Raw genomic sequence first — 24887 nt, forward strand, 5'->3', positions numbered from 1 at the left:
ACATTCTGGGCTCCATTCTATAGAATTCTGGGATTTATAGTTGCATGAAGTAATTCAATTCTTTGTCAGGGTGTTCTAGTGCCTCAACAAACAACAAATACCAGGATTCCATTGGTGCAGCAATGGCGGTTAAAGTGGTATCAAAGTGGTGTAACTGTGTAGTGTAAGAAGAGCCTTAGGAAATATGTTTATTCCAACCATCTTTTAATGTCTGATCTGCCGTTTGGTTTTCAACTTGCTTCTGACATTGTTAGTTTTTGTAACCCTATTATCTTAGGGTCAGTTTAACCCACACTCACAGCTACAATCTGAATGAAAATCACATGCTGTTATTACCCATGTGTGTGGGAATGGACTGCCATTGACATGAATGAAATTTCCCCAATTAAAGCTAAAAGTAGCAGGAAGAGGCCAATTGTTGTAGTTGTTCGGTTAAACCTTCCCTCTCCGTGCACTGAAGGAAAGTCAGGAAGAACTAAGTATGTACTCCTTAGTTCTGCATGCACTCTGTTAAATTACAAAAATGTCAGATGTGCTTTTGAATGATGCATTTAGCATTATGTCTTGTTTAGTCTTTAATATTCTTTAATGTTGCAATTTTTATTATTTATAATAGCTTAAATTAGGGGTGGATATCATATGACCCCCTAGACGTTATTGAACTGCAACTCCCAGCATTGGCTATGTCAGCTGCTGGGAAGTGCAATTCAGCCGAATCCATTCCTGATCTAATTCCTAGTTCCAACTAGAGCAGACTCATCAAATCAGTGGAACTTACATAAGTATTGACTTCCCACTCAGCAATTGATTCAGTGGGTCTAACCTAATTGGGACTAGCAGTTTAATTTAAGCCTTGAGGTTTAATGCTTTAGCTTTGTTTCTTGCTGTTTTGGTATGTATTTGGGTTTCTACTATAAACTGTCAATCGTTCCAACAGGAAAAACATAATCTAAACAACTAAGTCAACTAAACTCTAGCCTCATAGAAAGTAGCATGGGAGCTCTGCTGTGGATAAACTGTATAAGCACTTAGTCTTAGCACATACAAACCAGGAGTTCTTGTCTACCTCTGGAGTTTTCTTTTTAAAAACAAAGCAGCATTAACCATGCCTAAGCTTTAAGGGTAAAGAGGCACAACAAACTGGTTTAAAAATCTTACCCTCTTTATCAAGGAACCCTAGGAGCTGTTATTCTATCAAAGTGGAGTTAGGTATCTCTAACCTATGATTTTCACATTTTTCACAAAATTAAAAGTCATAGGATCCTTCAGGAAATAATTCCTTAAGGGGGAAAAAAAAACCCCAAACAAACTCTAAGCTAATAAATAAATTGACCAAGAAGTGCATCATAAAAGGTTCCAGCAAGCTTTTAAATAATGTAATATGTTTGTAGTGGCCAATAAATTTAGAGAGGGGGTGTGTCAAGGAAGGCTGAAATTGGAAAGGGGACAAGAGAATTTCCCCTTTTTGCAGGGTGGTGGCAGCAGTACTAATCTGAGCATTTGGCTCAGAAACTCTTGGTCATTTGGCTTTGCTGGAAGAAGCCAAGGTACTGCACAGATTCCAACTGATGGTCCAAGATGGTACATTTGCTCCCCCCCCCATCTCCCTCTATCCCACAAGAGATGTCCACCTCTGTAACCGCAAGAGGGTGAACGCATGGAACGAAGGAGGGGCAGGAGAGTCCCTTCTGACGTTAATTGATTGGAGCGGCTGTTGGTGCCTTATCTCTCTCCCCTTCTCTGCCGGGTAGCGTGTGTCCGCCAGAGTCCGCGGGGTCGGTGATTAATAGGGCCCATCACTCACTGTCCAGGATGGCTGAAAGGCGGTGTGGGGGGGAGGGGGTGGCCCTCCCCCCGTTGCTGAGATAACAAGCAGCAGGAATAATGAACGCTGTCATTCCACTTTTCATTTTGATGGAAAGTCATTACGAGAGTCAACACCACCGACAAAGAGCAATGAATCAACTGCTCTCCTATGAAATTAAAATCGAATCACCTCCCCCCCTGCACCTAAACTGATCACCCTTCTCTTCACCCTCCCCATCCCAAATAAGTAGAAAAGGCGGGTGGTACAGACTCTCTTAGCATCCTCTGCCATGATATGAGACAATGGGTATGGATCTCGGGCAAGACAAGAAGTTTCTCATTGGCACCGCTGTCTTCCCTGTCTTTCGTCCACAGCCCAGAGAACATTTGACCCAGTCACTTCCTGGATGTCAGCTGTGGGTGGTTGCGAATGGATCATGCCATAGCTGGCTAAGCTACCACTTCTTTCTCATACCAAGGCCAGTGAGACAGAAGGAGATGTGTTAGAAAATAATGTTCACCCAGTCTTGGAGAAAGTGATGTGAGCATTTCAGGCCAATGTGGAAGAGCAGGAGGTATCTAAAAAGAGATCACTTGCAACAGGGTTGTAGGTAGACTTGGAACTCTGTAGAAACACAGCACTTATTACGTTCTTAGCTGTGTACCAAGAGATATAAAGGGTAAACACAACAACCCACTGAGTGAAGGGATTGTTTCTTGGTTTGGGGAGGGCATAGCCAGTGTCCTACTGAGCAAGTGGGAGTGGTTTGCCTCTCAATGTGAAAATTTCTTAAAGCTGTTAACTGAAGTATCAATACCAGGCATCTATGTATTGAAAGTACTCAGACTGAGTTATACCTAGAACCGACCAGCTAAAATCAAAGGGACATATATGACAGTCATTATTCAAATATAACTAATTCAAAGTATAACTAATGTTCTAACCCACTATCCTGAAAGCAAATAGGATACTTTATATCCTAGCAGCAACTACTTTTCCCCAAAGAGCTGACAACTGAGTAAGTACCCAAAAGAAATGAGAAGGCTTGTCATGCAAGTGACAGCGCATGGATATATGATGACAATGAGATTTCTACTTCAATTGAAACACATTTCCCATAGCCACACAAAAAACAAGCCCTCAGTGATCGATAGTCTCTGCTGCCAAAGAGTGGATGGAGTCAGTTTTCTTAGGAGGCAAGGAAAGATTTAAGATAGGGTTAATATATCCAAAGCAGGAATTATCGTGTACATTCTTTGGCCAAAGAGAAAGTAAGTTTAACAATGGAGAACAGGATGAAAGCAGCAGCTTTATTCAACCATCACTGATCTATTAGTGAATGCTTACAACTTCATGCAGAATGGAGGCAGTCCCATATTCCTGGAAATTGGCCAGTTAGCATCCCTTCTCCTTAGTTCTTCTCCTTGACATCCTTTTTCTTTGGTTGAGGCTGTGGTTAACATTCTCCTTCTCCAACCCCACAAAGGGCATCTCAGAGTGTACATGTACATGAGCAGAAGACATTAGAGAGAAGCACCCATCAGGTTCACAGGTCGGCCACTGTACCGTTTAGAGATGTCAGCTTCAATCTGGAAGACAGTATATTAGGTGTCTTTGGGGCAAAACTACATGTTACATGTAGCTCTGCAAAAAACAACAACCCAAAAACCAAAAACACACACCTCCCCCTCCATCTTCCATTCTCCTCTATAAATACAGTTGCTAAGGGTGCAATTTGGAGAAGAAGACAAGCAGAGGGGAAGTGTCTTCTTGCTCTTTTTTTGTTGTATGTTTTCATTAAAAATGGCCACTGCCACTTCCCGCTCTCTTTTAACCCTGCTGAGAGGAGTACAGAAATAAACTAACTTATGGAAAAGAACTGTAGACGTTTACACAAACAAGGGGAGAACTGGTGGCAAGTGGAAGAAGCACATCAATGATCATATTACAGTTGGCCCTCCGTATTCATAGATTTTGTATCCGTGGATTCTGCATCCATGGAGTCGACCATCCATGGCTTGAAAAAAGCAACTCAACTACAAGCTCAGCTATCGTGTGCAAAGCTTCATTTCCATCTTCTGTTTCCCAATTTCTCCTGAAAACTTCCTGTAACATTCATTCATATATTTGCCATATTTCCACTGCTTGTGTTGTTCCATGGGATAAAAATATGATCATTTCAGATCATCAAGGACATTATATGGTGGCACACATATGAATTGGAACTGATCTACAGATCTTAGCAAGGATGAACCTGGATATGGAGTTACGAACAGGAGGGTCCTAATTTATGTCACCTTCCTTACACTCACCAGTTTCTGTAAATCTCTGGTCTTTTGCACAAGGAGATCCAGCTTTGGCTCCAGGCTAGCCTGTTCCTCCAGTGCTTCCTGCCGTTTCTTAATCATCAGGTCCTTTTTCAGAAGCAGCAGGTCAGCTTGTTTCAATTTCTGGTGAAGGAGCTCAGTCACACGATCCACATATCTAAATCACAAAAACATCCATGAAACACCAGCAACAAAATGCTTGTCCGATACAATATCAAACCATAACTAATGGACATTTGAGCCAGAGATCTTAGAATCACAGAAAAGACCCAAAAGACCTTGTCTAATCCCACTCCCATCAAGCAAGACCCTCTGCCCTATAAATCTGATCAGAGCTTGGATAGGTTCTGTTTTTGGAGTTAAACTTGCAGAATTCCCTAGCCATCACACACAGTGGGTGCTAGAGGAGTTGCACGTGTTAAAAACAGATGTGAAAATGGAGAAAATGTGGAGCACAACATTCAAGGTGTTTCCTCTGACATAATTTATGTGGAGGAAAGAACAGCTGTGAAAGCAAAGAAAGAGGACAGGTAAAGTACAAAGGGTAGCATAGAAGAGGGGTACACAGTTTATTCAACTGATTAGGATGATTCAGGGGACTAACAGCTTGATATTAAAAAGTGTTTACACAAAAGTGAGATCCACACAGTTAAAGAGACTGTATTTCCCCTCAAGCAGACTTTACTCTGTAAAAAAAGAGGCATCCCTAATTGTTGAGTATTAGCACAAGTTCCATTCTGTTGTACTCTATCAGATAATCAACAATGCAAGAAAGTTTTTCAAGAAAAAAGGTGGGCCACAGTGCAAATATTCTTATGTACAATACAGAGAAAGCAATGTGCACAGATAGGAAAGTAATTAAGTGATTATGGGTTTTGGAATCACTGAAAAAATATTTCTGATTCTCCTCACTACCACCAAACTAAAACCCTCTTAATGAAGGAGGACTTTTAAAGGTTTTGAGACTGGAGCACATAGCCATGTAGGACACAAACTCCTCTTTTGGAACACTGGACCATTCTTAGAAGCTTTTTTGTTTTCCCACCAATGTCATGATGTCAATGAGAGGAGAAACTCACATTCTTCCATAATCAAATCCCAAGATCCTACAGAAATCCAAATTATGGTTTAAATTCCAGATCATATGATGTATAAACACTGAAACTGTCAATCCATTTTACTAGCTCTCCTCAACCAATTGTTCCCATGTTCCCTCCTTTTCAACCTAGATGGGGTTAATCCTCACATCAGCAACATCAGCTAATCCTATTAGAAGCATGATTGGAGGGGGGAAATCTATCCCCTTCCTAGCTTCTTAGTGGTAAGAATGGGTGATTGTGCACATAAAAAAGAGAAGATGGAAAGGAAAAGTACACTAACCTTGGGGAAGCAAGGATCATAAAAAGATGTTGCATCCTTAGGCTGGTCAGACGTCCAATGAGATCCTGGATAGCTGCCACCATGGCTTCCAATTTCTCTTTGGTCTGGTCTTGCAGGATGGCTGGAGCTAGTTGGAACTGACTTACAGCTAAGATGTCTGCCTCTTCACTTGTTTCAACAATGCGCTGGGAAAGGAATATCTCCAGCTGAGGGAGGCAGAAGAAAAGGATGAAGTGAGAAAAGCAAGGAGCAGTGGGGATGCAGTAGAGAGCAATAATCAAGGCTTCTTCTACAAGACCACAAGATACTATTATCAATGTCAAGACTCAGTTCCAGAACATCCAGGGCAGTGAGGCAAGGAAGAGAACATTTGTGCATAGGCAGAATTCCCCACCCTTCCCCAGCTAGACCAAATCTCTACACAAGATTCCCATTTTAGAAATCAATAATTTGTGATTGTGAGAAAGAGACTTTCTGGGTCTAGCTCCTACACTGTCCCAGAGAAGTCTAAAGATGGGGATTCTTTATCCCATGGGTGGGATGCAGTCTGCCAGTGATCCCCATTCAGCTTGCTTGCTTCTTCTGCCTTCATCAATAATCCATTATCCAAATTAAGAAGTTTTTTAAAATGGTGGAACTGTTGCATGGAACTGAGTTCTGGTTTCCATCCCTGGAAGGTCTTGCATGATTTAATAATTAGATGCAGAAGTACTGAGAAACAGGAGAGGTGCATGCATTCATTATGTGTAGATGAGCTACAGTTGTCCTATCCTGACCACTAGTAGAGTCTTAAGGGTGCAAGACCCATGAGAGGCTTAGCATCTTGAGGAAAGCTGAACTTGCAGAAGGATGGAGGAGAGCAATGAGGAGTTCCTGCACGGCAGGGGGTTGGACTGGATGGCCCTTGTGGTCTCTTCCAACTCTACAATTCTATGATTCTAATCTGTTCCCAGAGGTCTGGAGCTTAAGTAAACTTTGGTTTGAGCACACTATCCTTCCCAATTTCAACCCCTTTCAACAGAATGAGGGGCTTTAACAAGGTAAATATTCTAGGCAGGAGACTAGCACTCTGTCACTTTCCATTCAGTTCTTACATTCTGCATTGCTCAGGCTAGTAATCAGACACCGGTGAACATGCAGCTCCTAGCCTAAAGTGGGACACCTCCTCAAAGAACTCTGTCTTGAAGCAGATGTCAGTGGAGGGAACTTTGCATGCGTGCACATGCCTGCTTGCATATATGCAACTCCTGGGGCTAAAAAGGTTGTCCATATCTGCTGTGATGTATCATAGATGGTCATCATCATCATAGATGATCATAGTTCCTCGCTTTCTCCTGGCAAAAGGGAAAATGTTTCTCCCATTTTCAGTGTAACCTAACAAATCTTCTATATGGCATGGGAAATCTTTTTTCTCTCCTTAAGAGTTTATTGTCTTGGGATGGATTACTTGTTGTGAAAATATATGCAAGCAACAAGAGACAGGGCAAGACCAGAGATAGATGAAGCCACTGCTTCCTTTGGTCTCTTTCTGCCACTCCCTTTCTATCACTGTCTTTTCTGCTGACTGGCAGAGGGCTTTCAGAGTGGAAGGAAAAGAGCTCACTTTTGGCAGAAACCTGAACTGATAGCTTGCAGAGGACTTTGGATGGATGCAAGTTGCCCATTTTAATTTATTATCTTATAATTTTCAGTATGCAAGATCCTGCGTTACTCCAAGAAAATATTGTGTGTGACTGGAGGGTAGGATGAGGTGGAGAACAAACTTCCACATTTTGTTTAGGGCAAAGTGGGATTTCAAATGCACCTCAGTGACCCTGAACAGAAGCAGTTGCTTTAGATTAATTAAGTTGGTCTTCCAAGAGTCATGATAACATACATGTACTCTTAAGACCCAGTTCTTACTAAGGTGATAAAGCTATGTCCAGTCTATACCAAGTTCAAGAAGCAGGTCAATGCTTTGGTGTTCCTCTCTACAAAAATATCTTTCAGACAGAAAAAGAGATTGGCTGGGATACAGGTCTACAATCTTAGTGAGACCTAGGCCCATTTTCATGAGAAATGACATCTTTTTGTGTTCATAACCCTTGCACTCCCAAAAAACCTCTGAGATCAAGTAAAGAATCCAGTGGATAAAAAGCAAGAAGTTGGATCTTCAAGCCACAATATCTCTTATCATGAAAAAGAGGCAAAGCCTAACAGGTTGGAATAGGGCATTCCTCTTCTCTAGGGGTTCCCTAACTTTTTGACACATGGAGGCCTTATTTCTATGGCGGAGCCCCTAAGAGGCCTAAACTATGTCTTACAAGTTAATGGTATTTAGGAGTATATATATTCTTGTTCTTTAATTTCATTCAATTTTTCTTTCTTTCATTTTCCTGGAGTGACTGCAGAGCATCTGGGAAGTATACATGGAGCCCTAAGGGCTCCTTGGAGCACAGGTTAGGAATCCCAGTCTAATCCATCCTAGTGGGGAAAATATAATGTGAGCAGCTTTTTAGGATAACAGGAGAGGAAACAAACAGTGTAGACAGAAAAAGTAACCTAATTAAATCTGTCTAATCTAACCCATCCATCATTTAGTTACATTTAGTTACATTTGTATCCTTACACTTACACTGAGCTCCAAGCCGTGTAAGTGTGTATTATCCCCCTCTTCATCTTCACAACAACACTTGTGAGGTAGGCCAAGCTGAGAGAAAGGACCAGCTAAGGTTACTCCAGTGAGTTTTCTAGTGGCAATTAGAACATGGATCTCCCAAGTTCCAATCCAACACTAATCGCTATACCATGCTGGCCCTAAGATAGCACTACATAAAGTCAGTTTACCTCCATGAGCTCATCAATGAACTGATTCCGGGTTTCTGGAGTCTCAAGGATAGTGAAAGCATCAGGTCCTTGTGCAACTCCCTCTGGGGCTGGAAGTGAAGAACAGGAGGGGGAGGGGGAATACCAGAATTCCTTCATTATGAAACACCAAGTTATTCAGCCTCTCTCTTTCCATCCCAGAAAAAAACAGGTAGGAAAGAACACATTTGAAGACCAGCATCTGTTGTTTTCTTTCTAATGCATGTCTTACTAAAGCTTGCATAATTTCACTGGGTGCTGTGTACAGTGGGAAAATCATGTATTTGTGCTTAAAATCCTGGAATCTCCCAGGCAGTATGACCACCAGCCAATGGAGGGGGCATTCTAAAAATTGTAGTTCAAAAAAGTAACTTTCCCAGGCCATAGATTCTTGAATAAATGCCCCTGCATGGACTTGACTTACAAATGTGTTTTGTGGGGAAGCAAATATCTTATTAACAAGGTACTAATATTATTCTTTGGTTAAAATCTTCTCTCCTCTCCTCCAATGATATCACAACAATGCTATGAGGTAGATCAGGCTGAGACAGAGGGATTGGCCCAAGGTCAGCCACTGAGTTCTTCTGGCTGAGTGGGGACTTGAAAATAGATCTCCCAAGTCCCTGGAAAACACACGGCAATCACAGCCACTGTCCAGCCACAGTAGGAAGCACAGCCTCCAGTCCTGCAGTGATGGGCTGAAGCACCAAATCTCAAGCAAAGCTATGTCCAAGGTTGGTGCTTCAAGAGGCAAACTGGCATATGTAAAAAAGAACAAGCTGTTATACAATATCTTGCCATTATATAATATAAAAAATCTAGTATTGAAGCCACAGCCTCTGATCATTACAGTTTGCCTTAAAAAAAATCAAAATCTGCATATGTGAATTTACAGTGGTAAATCAACTTGTAAGCAGGCAAGTGTCTACTGATAATTTGAAGCTAGAAGCAAGCAAGCCTGCATGGAAATAATCTGCTATGCACATACATGCCAGTGTATACATACAGTGTACACATTGGCATGTATACCATGAGTGGAAAAAGAACAGCAAAGGAAAATGAGAAGAGAATTCGAACAAATTCAACAAGGAAGGAAGTACTGAAGACAGAATGGTGTGTGGAGAAAGATCCACTGACAGAGAAGGAAACATATATCCAACAGCACCCTCTTGTGTCTGTTTCTATTCCCTGTTTCTCTTTTAACTGGCACTCCATATACCAGCGGTAAGCTGGTGATGGTGGTGGTGATTGTGTGCCTTCAAGTCATTTCCGACTTATGATGACCTTAAGGCAAACCTATCATGGAGTTTTCTTGGCAGGTTTCTTCAGAGGGGGTTTGCCATTGCCATCCTCAGAGGCTGAGTGTGAGCTGCCCAAGGTCACCCAGTGGATTCACATGGCTGAACTGGGATTTGAACCCTGGTCACCACCATACCATGGGTGGCCCAAATGTTGTTGGGACTGCCAGGATTCTTCAACATTAGCTATGCTGGCTAGGACTGATGAGAGCTGCAATCCAACAAACACCTGGAGGGTCACACTTTGTCCACTTCTAACATATGGACTAAACAAGGGCACAACTTGCTGAGATGCCACTCATGCAAGAAGAACCTGAAGGGGAAAATCAGAGGAAGGAAGGGAACATTAGTTCTATATCACCCACAAATAAGTGTTTTTCCTTAGGTCAGGCATTCCTCTGTCTTCTGGGCTCATTCAGCAAGTGGGAAGATAAATAGGTCTCCTGTCACCTTGGAGTTATTATGGGAGAAAATCAGTGGGTGATAAGAAAAGTTGAATACTCACTCTACCTGCTAATTTCTTCCTGCCAAGTGATGAAGCAGACCATCTTTGCATTTAACTGTACATGGTTTTTGTTCTTCTAAAATGTGAATGTTGCCTTGAATCCTCTATTGTCTTGAATTCCAACATAGTTTATTGTTCCCTATCCAGTCTTATTCCCCAGAACATTTCAGCCTTTCCTAGCTCTTGACAACATGTGCATATTCACTTCTCCCAAAAATGACAAACCAGAAGCACTTACCCTCACTGCCAGCCTCCAGCACCACAATCTGACCAGCATCCTTAGTTTGGTCTCCCCAGTCTATGCCTGCAGTGCTATCTTCCTATGGAAAAGAAAACCAGGCTACTTCAGTAATAGCCATTCCACACAGATCCTGGAAGCCTGTATAGCTGTGTTCATGCTGTATGACAATTAGTAACCCACCTACCCCAGAAACGTATCCTTCATTATTTACAGATGAAGAGGCAAACTGGCTACTTGACCTGGTCCTAATATGTGCAAAGGAAAATCCAAGAGATTTTTGACCTACAATTTACGATAATATTGTGACTAGTGGGTTTGCATGAAACAGTCTCCATGTTTTTCCGCAAGAACCACCCAAGGGAGGGCAAGACAGATAGGATGTTGGGGCTCTACTCCTGTCCACTCCACAATCAAGTTGTCTGCCTCTCTTGGCCTGAAGTTTGGGTGTCCTGGGAACACAACTGAAGCTCACATACGCACCAGTTAAATATAGGGGTAGACAGAGAAGACACCCACTTGAGTTTCCGACTCCAGAGAAATCCCCCAGTCTATGTCCTCACTTGTTCCTTCAACCGAGATGCCATAATCAACTGCTGCAGAGACAGATGCTGACTCTGCTCTGAAGTCACCCCAGTCTATCTGTAACCAAAAGTGGAAGAAGAAACCATGTTTTACTGCAATATTTACTGGATAATTTTGGAAGTTCATCTCAGTAACTACCCTGTCAAGGTAAACAGTGCACATCATTTATTTTTTTACCAACAAAGCTGTTATTACAATATTACAATATTTTTTAAATTTAATATCCCAGCTTTTGTCCCAATGTTGGACCCAAACACTTCTGTTAAGGGAAATGCAACGTACAATTCCCATTACCCCTCTTTCATAACAATCAATCAACAGACATGTGCATAATTAAGACAGAAACTGGAGAAGATTTTACCCATTAAACTACATATCCCATATTATTATTTAAAAAAATAAATTGTCTAAATGCTGTAATTAGGTTATGAAATTCAATACCATAAGCTGTAGCCACTAGCAAATTTTAAAAAATAATAAGACAATTTTATGAAGGTGAGGTTTTTCAGCAGCAATTAGCAATCATGATGGGTTAATGAATCTCCTTTTAAAAAGGAGGTATAAAACTGAATATTAAATGCCTGAGACAAATAACGAGGCAGTTATATCTGTATTATTTAATTCTTTTTCAGCTTTTGTAACCAATGTTTTAGTTGTATTTTTTAAATTATTGTAAGCCACACTGAATTACATTTTGGGAGAAAGGTGGGATAAAATCCAATAAATAAATAAATTTTGTGCATTTAGAAGGCACCTCATAACTGAACTTAGTCATTCTACTGAATCAAACTACTGCATCACTCAGGATCTTCTACGCTGGGGAACCAGTGACCCTCCAAACATTGGTAGACAACAATTCCCATCAGTGTCAACTATTGGTTATGTTGTCTGGGTCTGAATGAAGCTGGAATCCAACAACAAACACATGAAGATCCAGTGGTCTACCACCCTGGTCAAGATTCAGTGGCAGTAGCTTTCCAAGATCTGAGGAAAGGGTCTGAAGATGCAAAGGACTGAACCTGCAGCTTCTGCAATCAAAGCATGTGCTTTGCCACTAGTCACTTGAAAAAGACTATGTATAAGATGGTTTTTAATATGTCTCAGCAAAGCAAACCATATTTCTAAACTTTAATTCCAAATGTGGGGAGAGAGGCCAAGATTATTCACTTTAATAACATTGTACTTCTCCCATTCTCAGCAAGAACCAGAAATAAGCCATGGCTTGGTTGAAGCCTGTGTCATTCACTCCCCCACTCCAAATAATAATATACATTATATGTATAAATGCTTCTGTTTCACTGCATCCACTTTGAGATCCTTCACCAAATGAACATACTGTCACCTCATCCACTGCCTCTTCCTTCACTTCTTCTGTCTTTGGCCGTTCTATTGAGGTTGGCTTGACTCCTCGCCTCCACTCATAAATAGTTGTGTTGCCTCGAGCCTGCACATGTCTCAGTAATGGGACCACTTGCTCTGTGGAACTAGAATGTAAAAGAACATCAAGGTTAGCAAGCAAAGCTGGAACAACACAAAGCTTGTCCTTTGTTCAGAACTTCTTTACTGACTGCAGCTTGCTACGATTAGAAAAAACAAAGATTAACTGATTTCCCTAATGATTACAGCTGTACAGCTAGTGTGTACAGTGGTGAGAGTAGTAGTACTAGGCTATGACCTGAGAGACCTGGGTTCAAGTCCCCACTAAGTTATGAAGCTCTGTGGATGATCCTGGGACAATCACTCTCTCTCAGCTTGATCTACCTAACAAATATATTTAGACATATGTCCTATTAGAGAAATAGGACTGGCCATGGATTGGTTGTTAGTTCCTTATCTATAGCTGGATTCAAAGTAACACACACGCTTTTTAAAATGCCAAGTTCCTGCTTTATCAAATGCAGCTACGATGAAAGAGTTTTGCCACTGTGGTTAGATTGCATGATTTGAGCCTCCCAAATCCACCTTAGAATCTAGGCAACTACACCAACTGAAGGCGTTCCAAGGTGCTGGATGGCAGGGTGTTAAACGGTGAGATGTCCAACCCCTTCCTGTCAGCGAATTGAGGTGTGAAAAATAGCAACACAAATTACTTTTCACAGTGTGACTCACTGGCAAGGGGGGCTGCACACATCACCACAGTGTACCCCACTTTCCAGCACCTTGAAATTACTTGGTGGGTGCAACTGCCTTGCTTCTAAGGTTGATGGGATAGGCAATTGCTAATAGTACATGACATCATAAATACTGAAGAGGATGTCAGCCAATATTTAAATAAAAGTATCTTTAAAAAAATCTGTAAAATTAAATCATATATAATAAAAAATAATAAAACAAGAGTTTGAAAGGTTACTTTTAAAAAGAATGCACATAATTTTATTTATTTATTTATTTATTTATTTATTTATTTATTTATTTCCAATCTGTCTACAGACTCAAGGCAGCTAATGACATGCTGAACCCATTCACAACTGAGTAATAGCAAGAAGATACTCTGGAACCCAGAGCATCAATATGGATGGCTTTAGCATGTAATTATATTCATTATTCCTACAACATTTCATGCTCTGAAAAAAACCCCCAGCAAAATACTGTAACATACTAGAAAAGAAAAATGTCAATATACAGCAAGAGAATCAAACAGCAACCAAAGCTAATTTGCATACTATCACCTACTTGTCACATACAAACTGTACACAGGCCTGGTATAGGTCTATCGCTTCCAAAAGCCCACTGGCACCAGCCCCAATCTCATCTAGCTGTGATGGCAGGTCTTTTACCAAGGCCAGAAGCTCCTGATGCACATTATCCCCCTAGGAAGACAGAGGCAAAAGGATGCATGAGAAGTGGGATTGTTCAACAACAGGAGGTTTGTCTAAGCTCTCTGTAGATTCAGGAACTACAACTGGCTTTCCATATCCATGAATTTTGAATCCACAGATTCAATCATCCACAGCTTGAAAATAACCTCCCACCAAAAAAAGAAAAATCTAAAAAACAAACTTTGATTTTGCTATTTTATATAAGGGGTGCCATTTTACTATGCCATTGTATATAAAAGTATTTGAGCATCCATGAATTTTGGCATCCAGGGGTGGTTATGAACAAAACCCCAGTGGATACCAAGAACCCACTGTAATTTCTGAAACTGCCTACGCATATCCAGAATGTTTAAACCAACAATGTATAAATTTGATTTTTTAAAAAACACTAACAAAGAAAAGCCAGCAGTGTCAGTAACATGGACCAAAATAATGTTGATATGCAAAAAATCAATAAGGCAGGAACACATGTTGGGCTGAAATCTTCAGAGAAAGCAAGTTATCGTCAATATTCTAGGAAAAATACACTGAGAAACAAAAGGATAGTGTTGTTAATCTTCTGAGATTTTAGGCATATAGATTTTTCACAAGTAAATTTTGTTTGCTGTGGATTCCTAAAACATTAATATAATTCATTCATTATTCAATTTTTGAAAAACAAGTACTTTACTGTTATTCTGCTGCAATAAGGCTAAAAACAGGATATGTCTACAAAAATCTTAAAATCTGTGGGCTAGGGCTTGCACCTGTATCTTCACTATATAATCCTTCCCCTCTGCCACTGCTCAGTACATGTCCTTCTCTCCACCTCCCGGGAGTGGAGAATTTCCAGCTTGCATTCTGGATGTCTATTGGGTAGATCTCTCTATCCAGCCTGTTTCTTGTGTGCTTGCCAACAAATATTATTGTTATTGTTAATAACAAGGCTGATAGAATAGCTACAGGGATAATATTATTTGTTTTCATGTTCAAAATCTTGCTGCATCAGGTATACTGGAGCCATACATTTAAACCAGGCAGTATCAGATTAAATGCATATTGCTTCTAGGTTGCTCTTCACATTAAAAACAATGCATACATTTATCTGATTTTTATGGGGGGAAGAACACATTTTTTGCTGCTTGTATATATTTAACAGCAGGATGGGGTGACTTGTCAGGGTGCAAAATGGCCTGGGACCCCACATGCAAGCAAATAGGTTGTATCTTCCTGCCTTAGTGGAAAATACTATAATATCTCTGTTTACAAAGCGTCCTCTCTACTGATCTACTGATCTATGTACTTTGGAGACATGTGCAATCATGTTTATTCCTGATGCAAAAGTGAGGTAGGGTGGGGTAGGCAAAGTTGTTGGTGGGCTGCAATTCACAACCTTCCTTGGTTCATGAGAGCTGTATTTCAACAACATCTGAAAAGCCACCACACTTCCCTACCCCTAGATTAAGGAGACATTGCTAAAACCCTAACCAGGATTAGCATTCTGCCATCGTTCTCAAAGCAGATTAGGAATGGTGGGGGGCAACTGGAGTCCTCTGTACCGTAATTCCATACTGTTTGCATGAAGTATAGAAGCGCTCCCTCATCTCAGTGGCCGCCAATTGACATTCCTCCTCTTTGCGACTGTATTCCTGCTGCAGTTGCTGACACTTGCTAATTTGCTTTTTGAGGGAAGGGATCTCATAGTTCACATTTCGCACCAGAAGGCTTGCAAGTTCCACTATGGGAGGAAGAAAAAATATTAGGAAACAAATGTGTATGTGCAAACATCTACATTTAAGCTTACCATGACTTACTCATACTCTAAAAATATTCCACAGTAAGTAACATCCACTATGCAAAGCAGCACAGGAACTGCCTTTCTTTGTATCAGGGTGACACACATTAGTGTCCACTAGCTATGCAAAAGCTCATTTGTGAAAATGTTTTTGCATGAGACTTTACTGCTCTGCTTGATTAATTTTTAAATATGATGTTAATTTTTCTTTTACAGTTGCTATACTGAATTCACAAAGAGCATACCATTACCTTCCCTTCCTGATGCATCCAGACTCTTAAAAGTAAACCCAAAAGCATGGCCAGAATCCTATCTGAGGCCATGGACTTACCTCTGGAGGAATTAGAATTGTGCAGTGTCCATATGCAGGAGAGGATTGCTGTTACTTTATTATGTAGCAGAGCCAGCAAAGTTCCCAATGTGCCTTGGTACCTGATGTACAACGGGACTGATGGGCATCAGTCCCAATAAGCATTGCATTGGTTCCACTGTGCATCAGGCAGCAATGCACATCAGGCACTCTTGCCAGTGTCCCATTACACATCTTCATAATTCAGGAACCAGGTTTCTTAGTGTCTCTCCTACATAACTAGGCATATGCAAAGTTATGTTACGTAAAAGGTCATATAATATTCCAATGTGTTTCTTTATAAAGCTATCTAGCACATTTCTTGCCTGTTGTGCTATATGTGTTTGTTGATTTCCTGCACCACTTATATTCATTTATGAGAGGACATATGCCATCTAGATATCAATGGCCTCCTGAAAATTTTGGTCTCAGTCTTAAGCCCTTCTTTAGCTCCAAAAACCATCAGTAACATCAGCAGGGTTCCTCACTTACAGTTACAGTACTTCATTCACATATCCTCCCAAGCATATGGAAATAGCATGTGAGCTTCTCACGGGCACTGAATTGGTCATTACAGGAGAGAGTGCTTGGTTTGATTAAGAAAGGCAACTCTTATAAGGGGAAATGATTAAATTGGCTACTTTCTGGGCAGACACTATTTTAAAAAATTTGGTGTCACATGGCAAACAAAATTAACAAGAAAAACTGGGTCACCATGCCAATTCTCAGAAGTTCCACGAGATCTGCTTTTGAACTGGAAACAGTCTCGTTCCATCACAGTGGGACAGACTAAGAGCCATATAACATTAAGTAATGACGCTTGGATTTTCTATCTCCCTGTCCATCACCTTTTCCTCCCCATCTCTTTCTCTTGACATGTCATGTCCTCTTAGATTGTAAACTGCAAGGCTGGGAGTGTCTTTTTAAAATTCACCTATAGGCCATTCTAGGTGTCCTTCCAGCTAGAGAGCTGGGTATAATGGTTGAAATAAATAAATAACAACAGAATTTATAGGGCGCTGACTAGGGAAACAAGTTGTCTCTATCTCACTGTTATACTGATATAGCATCCCTGTGCCACGCATAGAGGTTAACTTACCCAAGTAGGTATTGTCCTTTTCATACACTGATACAATTTCTTGCCAGTCCTGGAACAGAGACAGAAAGGAGAGACAAAGCTAATTAGCTGGCAGGGGTGCATTATTTAAGTCTTGTATGTTTGGAGAATTATAATGTTACTCTTCTGGGAAACGAACAAAAGTAGCTAATATGATTTGCTACCTCAGCCAAAAAATAACATGGTCCCCCTTTCCATTCTATGTGCAGAAGCTGATTTGACTGGCAGTTAGACCTTTCTTCAACACTGGTAACAAGACAGCATGCTCCACTACACCTAAAGGTAGCACGCTGCTAAGGGTCTTAGAGCAGATGCTGCAGCACATAGCTCTCTCTTCAAACACCTTGCAACTGCCTCAATCTGACTAATGGCAGGGTCAGCCCTGGTGAAAAGATAAGATACTCCAAGAAGTTTTGCCCTTAAGACTCCTGTCCTTCAACTTGTGGAATGGAATATCCATGTGGAAAGAAATCTCCACACATCTTCAGATTATTATTATTTCTGATAATGTTATGTTATTTGACAATAATTGCTCTGTTGGCTGGGACTCATCAGAGCTGCAGTCCAACACCATTTGGAGGACTATGTGTTCCACACCTCTGCTGTGGCAGTTGATTGGCAACTTTGCTCTTTTCATTCAGAAATTTTAAAAAAAACTAGTTTCACTCCTCAAAAACAGTCAAGAATTTTGAATGTTTCTGATATCTGTGAGGAATTGCTAAGCACAACCATCCCTAGCCATCACAACAGCTTCTCTTTCTTTAGCATGAAGTTTTCTACACTGTATTCCCAGAGACAAAGGGGCAAAACAGACCAGCATAATATGCCATCTTGGGGACAGCGTGGAGGTATGGCGTTTATATGTCACACAGCCCAACACATCTCCAAGCTGGCATCACGCTGCCCACCTGACCAGATAGCGGTCACCAAAAAGGCGCTGCCATGGCAGAAAGGGCATTTTTTTTCTGCCCCAAAAAGGAGCAGCATTTTGCTGCTAGTTTTTGGGCAGGAAAAACACCGGAGTGGGCTCCTGGCATGCGGTTACTGCGGCCCTGATCAGGTGCTCAAAAGGGCAGTGTCAAGCCGCCCCTTTAGGGCTGTCTGTACCAGCCCAAAGTTTCAGAGGATGTCTGGACAGCAAAAAGTTATGGCTTGAGATATTCTTCGGGAAGAGGCTCAAAATTCTTTAGCTATTGGTGTTTGTTTGTTTGCTTGCTTGTTTTTGCAATAGGATTCAGTTACTGGATCTCAGAAATCTAATAAAAAAATTAAAACAGATCCTGCAAACCTGAAACATACTCATTCTTTCTATAGCAGTGGTGGCGAACCTATGGCACGAGTGCCAGAAGAAGCACTCAGAGCCCTCTCTGTGGGCACGCACGCCATCGCCCAAGCACAGAGTTTGACAGAGTTAGTACCTAGAAAGCCAGAGGAATGCGGCACTTTGCAATAAATAAGTGGGTTTTGGTTTGCAGTTTGGGCAATCGGTCTGTAAAAGGTTCACCATCACTGCTATATAGCATCCATGGAAAGCCCTTCGGCAATAGCAAGGAACAGGGAAGCATTCCTTGGAAAGGAAACTTGGCCCACATCAGCTGTGTAGGATTCACCTCACAAAATGGAAAGCTAGACATGCAGCTCTTCCTCTCATACTCACTCACTTTCATTCGCTGAGAAGAGTAACGACCAAATATGTTTTTAGTGGACGCTTCTGTCCCCCTAAGTATTTCCACAATCCTCAGGCAGTGAAAATAGTGAATATCTAGAACGACAGAGAAAGGCAGAAGTCCTGTTAGATTCTGCTCAACCATAGTTCTTTCTGTGTGTCTTTCAGCTTTTTCCCCCCCAACAAGGCTGGGAAAACTGCAGACACTTGGGTTAGGCACCTTGAAATATGGTTAGAAATATTTCTACCTAGGGCTTGTTTAAATACTCACAGGAGCCAGAAAGAAGCTGTTTGATCTCTTCGTTCTCTGGCATGTCTTGGATGGCAACAGCAATCTTCTCACGGACGGTGCGGACCTGTCCCTGCCATTTCAGGCTGCAATGCCGTCTGTCCACTAGCCAATCTGCAGAGAAAGGGTACTCACATTAAATGCACGTCAGGAAGAGTGATGCCTCAGGACCAGTTCCACACAGCCCCAAGACGAAAAGTCTTTAAACTGAGCCAGGTTAATTTTGTGTATGTTAGAAAATCCCGTAAGCACTTCCCCACATCCCTTGTATTAATATACAATAATAACGAAATTAATAAACAACAGCTTTCTGCCATTTTATCACAACTCATATTCTGCTTTGCTCTTTCAAGAAGGGCTGTCTGTCTGTACAGAAAGTAGGAAGAAAGGATTGCTTTGCAATACTGGACAAACTTTTAAACTGAAATCTCCATCTAAAAACTATAACAAGCCACCTTAAGAGAGAACCACTATCTGTTTTTCTTCCCATTTATGTTTCGATATGTACAAAAACCAAAGGGGAAAAAAGAAACATACCAAGCAATTTGCTAGTCTGTATGTCGATTGGCAAGTTCTGATAATCCTGTTAAAGTAGAAACAAAGACAGAATGAATTGCTCCAATGTTTTCCCCGGCTTTTTTATAGATTTTAGCATTCACACGGGGGACTCTTAACATCTGGAAAGAACGTAGGTCCCAAAGACAATGCAGAAATAGCCCAGTTTGAGACCGCTTTCACAGCCCTGGCTCAATGCTAGGGAATTCTGGGAACTGTAGTTTTGAGACATTTAGCCTTCTCTGTCACAATAAACTACAATCCCCAGGTCTCCCTAGCACTGAGCCAGGGCAGTTAAAGCAATCTCAAGCTGGGTTATTTCTGCAGTGTGTATTGCACCTTAGACATGTCTGCAGAGTGAAAACTGTAAGCAACTCCTACATCTTTAATGGCTGTATAGAAAGACTGAGGGGATTTCAGCAGGCGTTGCTTGTTAGCTGGCTGAATGGTAACCAGTTTTCACTCTGATAATCCTAGCTGCTGGTGCCTTATTGCTTATGTATAGGCATCTCTCTCATCAATATATATATATATATATGGAAAGAATATAGAAATATAAAAGGACTCCCTTTCCAACTGGATTCAGAGGACTTTCTTCATTATTCAGTATCTATTGTCTTAATTAAGCTTGGCTTAAAATAGCAATAGATCCCATCTTAAATCATAATATATTCAGTTCTAAAAGGTTGGCCTTGCAGCCCCTTTAAAGTCCCAAACACACTGCAGAAATAACCCACTTTGAGACCGCTTTAACTGCCCTGGCTCCATGCTGAGAGACCCTGGGAGCTGTAGTTTATTGTGGCACCAGAGCTCTCTGTGAGCCATGTTTCACAAAACTACATTTCCCATGATTCCCTCGCATTGAGACAAGGCAGTTAAAGCGGCCTCAAAGTGGGTTATTTCTGCAAGGGGGGAGGAACTGTTGCCTAGCAACGCAAGGAGACCCTCCCAGCCCTCTCTCTCATTAAAGGCTCTCTCTCTCCCACCTGCATGGTCTCGGCGGCATCCGACGTTAAAAGAATTTGCTCTCCTTGTCGACCCCGCCCTTCCGCATCGGCAACCAATCAACGGAGACGCCGGAATGCGTTCGTGCACCGCAGCCAATCAGAAAGGCGCGTCCCGCCGTTCTGTGCCCACCCATTTTTGCCAAATGCCACGCATCCTTTCTTCTGATTGGTCGCCGGGATTCACCAATGGCTGAAAGGGAAGTGTACGGACGAGACGAAAAGTAAAGACTCAGTAACAATGACAAACCGGCAGGTGGCGCTGGAGAACAACAGCCTTGAGAGGCGCGGCTCTGCGCATGCGTTTAGTAACTTAAAAAGTGATACTGCAGGTGCAAGCCTAGGCTGGATGCGCACTGTAGGAATAATCCGGTTTAACACAGCTTTAACTGCCTTGGCTCAGTGCTATGGCATTCTGGACGCTGCAGTTTGTTGTGGCGCCAGAGCTTTACAATTCCCCCAACATTTAATAGCACTGAGCCATGGCAGTTAAAGTGGTGTCAAACCGGATTATTTCTGCAGTGTGGATGCAGCCCCCCCAGACCAATGCAGAGTGACCAGGAGTCCTCCTTTTCTAGGACATGTTCTTGCATTTCAACCTTCTGTCCAATTCCAAAATCTCTTCGATTTTGGACATGACTGAGAAGCATGAATTTATAATTATATTGGTGTTTCTAGAATTTAGTTTGTAGTGTCCTACATTTTTGCGGTGCCTTATCTTACTTTGCAGTTTGGACGTATATCTGGTCCTACGAAAGGTAAGACTGGTGATCGGAGGATTTAAGTCGAAGCTACTCAACTCAATATTTTACTTCAACACCACCCAAATGTTCCTGATACAAAAGCATGGAGACTTCTTGATGAATCCATTGTTCTCTGCCTACAAAGAGGCCTGTGACCCTCACTGGAATGGAGACATATTGGTTTGCAAAAGAGGGGTCCCTGTTGAGATGCAACTGGGCTTTAAATTTCCTGGACTTTGAAGATCTCCTGTAAATTTACGGCGCTATATAAATAAAGCTTAATAATAATAATAATAGTAATAATAATATTCCCCTTTGATCATGGTTGCTAAGCACAGTCAGGACTGGTTAGTGCTTGGATGGGGGACTGCCAAAGGATACCAGGTACTGTAGGCTATACTGTATTCAGAAGCTGACAATGGCAAACCACCTCTGAATCTATTGCATAACATTTGAGACTTAACTGTGCGAAAGAAGTTGTAGCATAAGCTTTCACAGATTTAAGTCTACGTCAGATGCATCAGATGCAGTTAAATCAGTCCATGAATGTTAATGCTACAATGTCTTTCACACAGCTTGTCTCAAAGGTGCTGCAAGATCCCTTTGCATGCTGATATTTCAGTTTGACACAGCTATGGCTCTGAAAACCACCTCTGAGTGTTCTTTGGCTAAAAAAAGTCAATGGAATTTTCTGGGTTGCCATAAGTCAATAGTTGACCTGAAGGCCTACACACAAACACACACACACACATATATAGTGTAGTGCTTTGAGTGTTGAGCGATGACTCTGGAGACCAGGGTTCAATTCTCTGCTCAGCCATGGAAACCCACTGGGCACATCACACTCAGCCTCAGAGGACAGCAAAGGCAAACCCCCGCTGAAGACATTAGCCAAGAAAACTCATGACAGGGTCACCATAAGTTGGAAACACCTTGAACACACACACAACAACAAACAACAAAGCAAGACCTTCCCTGTGTTAAAGGCCCAGAAGCTGCCTGACCCAAGACTGCCAAGGCTCACTGTGACATTAAAGCAGAAGCTGTGAACATGCCAGTATAAAGCAGTACTTGGAAGAAAGTACTAGTCATGCAGCCAACTTTACCTTGTGACTTCTGTTAAAGAGGGCACAACAAGGTCGCAGTTCAAAACTAACCACAATGCAAGGGAACAAGTTATAATTTCAAGTTTTCTGCCCATTTTCTCATCAAGTGTAGGCTTTGCCCTCTTCCCAAGTAACAAAAAAAGTTGTGAGCAACTTACACATTACGTTTAACGATAATGGTAGTAGTGCTAATACCAAAGACTCACAAATGGAAGCAATGAGTTACAGAGCAAATTATTTGTAAAAAGTAACTTTCCAACTTCTTGCATAACGTTATAACAGGGTGAACCTGACAATCTATACAATTGTCACCAATGAGTTATGTCAGCCAGCTCCAAGAGGTTTGGGACAAGGCAGTGAGAGGCATAGTATTCCAGTCCGAATTTCCAGTGTTTGTAATTTTCAAATTAATAATTTATTACGTATCTATTTACCACCTTCCTCCACTGAGGTTTTCTTCCCACTCCCCCCCTTAGATCAACCTATAAAATGGGTCAGACTGAAGGAAAGTGAGTGGTCCAAGGTCACCTTAAATTCACTTAGCCAGAGAATATTACTCAAGTATTTCCCGAAGCACAATTATCCAGCAATCCCCATGTAAAATTCTGCACAAGTTTGTTATGTAGCAGCATTTTCCAATATGAATTTCTAACATCTGTGATTTATTGAAATTTGAATCTGAGTGATCCTCCCTGTGAAACAGCGGAGGGAGAAGGAAATGAAATTGTAGGACTTGTGGATGATTTGCATAGCAGTAATGTTAAACCCAGTCCATTTGCTTAAACTACAGGTCATAAGAACACTTAGACAAAACAGAAAGAACTCGCTGGATCACATGCGCTGTTCAGTGCAAAGGTTTTCCTCGCAAACACTGAGTGCATATACAACTCTCAGAATGACAGGGTTAGCATTTTAGCCGGCCAGATTATCTCACAATCTCTCCCACCATTTCCATATCAGGTGATCACATTCCTAAGAAATGCATGTTGTTTGAAAAAGCTTATGCCTTACCTCTCCATATCTCCTGGGAAATAGCAATAGCTTCTAAGTAATTTATTGATCATAAACAGGGCAGGTGCAAGATGTTTCCCCCCCCCCCCCCCTGCCTGGCAAGGAATAGAACGGCACACCCTTCTATTCCATGTATAAAGGTATCTGGACGGATAATTGAATCTTTCTTCTCCACTGATGAAGGGAGAATTCAAAGACATAGCCATGTTAGTCTGGAATATCATCTGAGAAAGTAGGTTCATGCTACCAACTTTTTTCAGTTAGTCTCAAAGGAGGCACACAATCCCTTTGCATACTGATGAAAGGACACCATCTTCCATGGCACCTGAAGGCAGTAGGATTCATTCAGTGGAGGTGTGCCATTGCCTTCCCCTGAGGCTGAGAGCATGTAACTCGCCCAAGGTCACCCAGTGGGTTCCATGGCTGAGCTGGGATTCGAACCCTGGTCTCCAGAGTTTTAGTCCAACACTCAAACCAGGGACATAGCTAGGATTTGAGGAAGGGGGGGTCCAGACTAAGTGCCACCATTATAATGGGGCTTGAGTGCGGCGGCGCAGCAGCACACACCATTCATTTTTCTAATGGAAGTGGGGGGGGTCCGGACCCCAAGAACCCCCTTTGGCTACGTCTCTGCTCAAACCACTAAAAGTTACTTGTGATTAATTCAGGATCTGCTGGTTTCAATGGGATTTAAGTGCAAGATGTTCTTGTAGAGTGGAAGTAGGGTGGTAAAATTGTGTTTAAGCACAAAAGATTCAAACAGCACCCCTAACTAGGAATGCTGAATAAAAATTCAAACTACTGCTCAGGTTTATGGAAACAGGGGCATTCCCCCTTACCAATTCTGGTGGCATCATTGGGAACTGATTTTAGATGCTGCTGGGGATGGGATATACTTTGGCTAAAAGTAGTAGGCAAACAAGTCTCAGTGAACTTATAAATTTCCTAATGCTCCACCTTCTCCCTGCCTTCCATAATTCAAGCAGAGATTTAAATGTGAATTCTTGGGTCTAATCTGCACTGCAGAAATAATGCAGTTTGATACTGTTTTAACTGCCATGGCTCAATGGTACGGAATTCTGGGATTTTTAGTTTTGTGATATATTTAGCCTTCTCTATATGTATAACTCTCTGGTGCCACAGAAAACTAGAAATCCCAGGATTCTATAGGATGGGACTGTGGTAATTAAAGCAGTGTCAAACTGCATTATTTGTGCAGTGCAGATGCAGCCTTGAAAGCAGATGCTATTTTGGAGAATTTCTTTAAGAATAGACGCACACACACCTCCCCTTTCAGCATGCTGTTCTAATACACTGGTGGGAATTTGCTGTCCTTCCAAATGATGTGGGACTCCAGCTCCCATCAGCCCCTGAATCAGCTTTGCCAATGACAAGGAATTGTGAGAGCTGTGGTCCAACAATATCTGCCCACCCCAGTCAAGAAAACCAGCTGAGTTATACCTTTCTTAT

General features: G+C 41.7%; 1 protein-coding gene across 2 annotated transcripts; it reads right to left on the reverse strand.

Moving 5' to 3' along the window:
• Window positions 1-3103: 3103 nt before the first annotated feature.
• On the reverse strand, window positions 3104-20615 carry CDK5RAP3 (CDK5 regulatory subunit associated protein 3). Of its 2 annotated transcripts, none has more exons than XM_089531754.1 (14): window positions 20540-20615; window positions 19536-19581; window positions 18981-19112; window positions 18705-18805; window positions 17026-17074; window positions 15342-15520; window positions 13658-13794; window positions 12327-12468; window positions 10919-11041; window positions 10400-10481; window positions 8341-8429; window positions 5515-5720; window positions 4120-4291; window positions 3104-3396 (listed from the first exon to the last, which is right to left on the reverse strand). In XM_089531754.1, exons 1-14 carry the CDS (start codon window positions 20543-20545, stop codon window positions 3331-3333), a joined length of 1530 nt encoding a protein of 509 aa, XP_089387880.1. In that variant the 5' UTR covers window positions 20546-20615; the 3' UTR covers window positions 3104-3330. The 2 variants fall into 2 exon arrangements, with proteins under 2 accessions (XP_089387880.1, XP_089387881.1); XM_089531755.1 differs by having other exon boundaries at window positions 12321-12468; window positions 20540-20610.
• Between the last annotated feature and the right edge of the window lie 4272 nt (window positions 20616-24887).

This window comes from Sceloporus occidentalis, unplaced genomic scaffold (assembly GCF_023333645.1).
Source record: "Sceloporus occidentalis isolate IW3139 unplaced genomic scaffold, rSceOcc1.0.p SCAF_7, whole genome shotgun sequence".
Classification (NCBI taxonomy): domain Eukaryota; kingdom Metazoa; phylum Chordata; class Lepidosauria; order Squamata; family Phrynosomatidae; genus Sceloporus; species Sceloporus occidentalis.

Bases quoted from the DNA above. Each gene is read 5' to 3' on its own strand.
- CDK5RAP3 (XM_089531755.1), bottom strand. The intron at 15,521-17,025 runs GTAAGTTAACCT...TTCCTCCCATAG, and splicing joins AAAGGACAATACCTACTTGG to TGGAACTTGCAAGCCTTCTG. The intron at 10,482-10,918 runs GTGGGTGTCTTC...TCTTTTCCATAG, and splicing joins CTCTGGAGTCGGAAACTCAA to GAAGATAGCACTGCAGGCAT.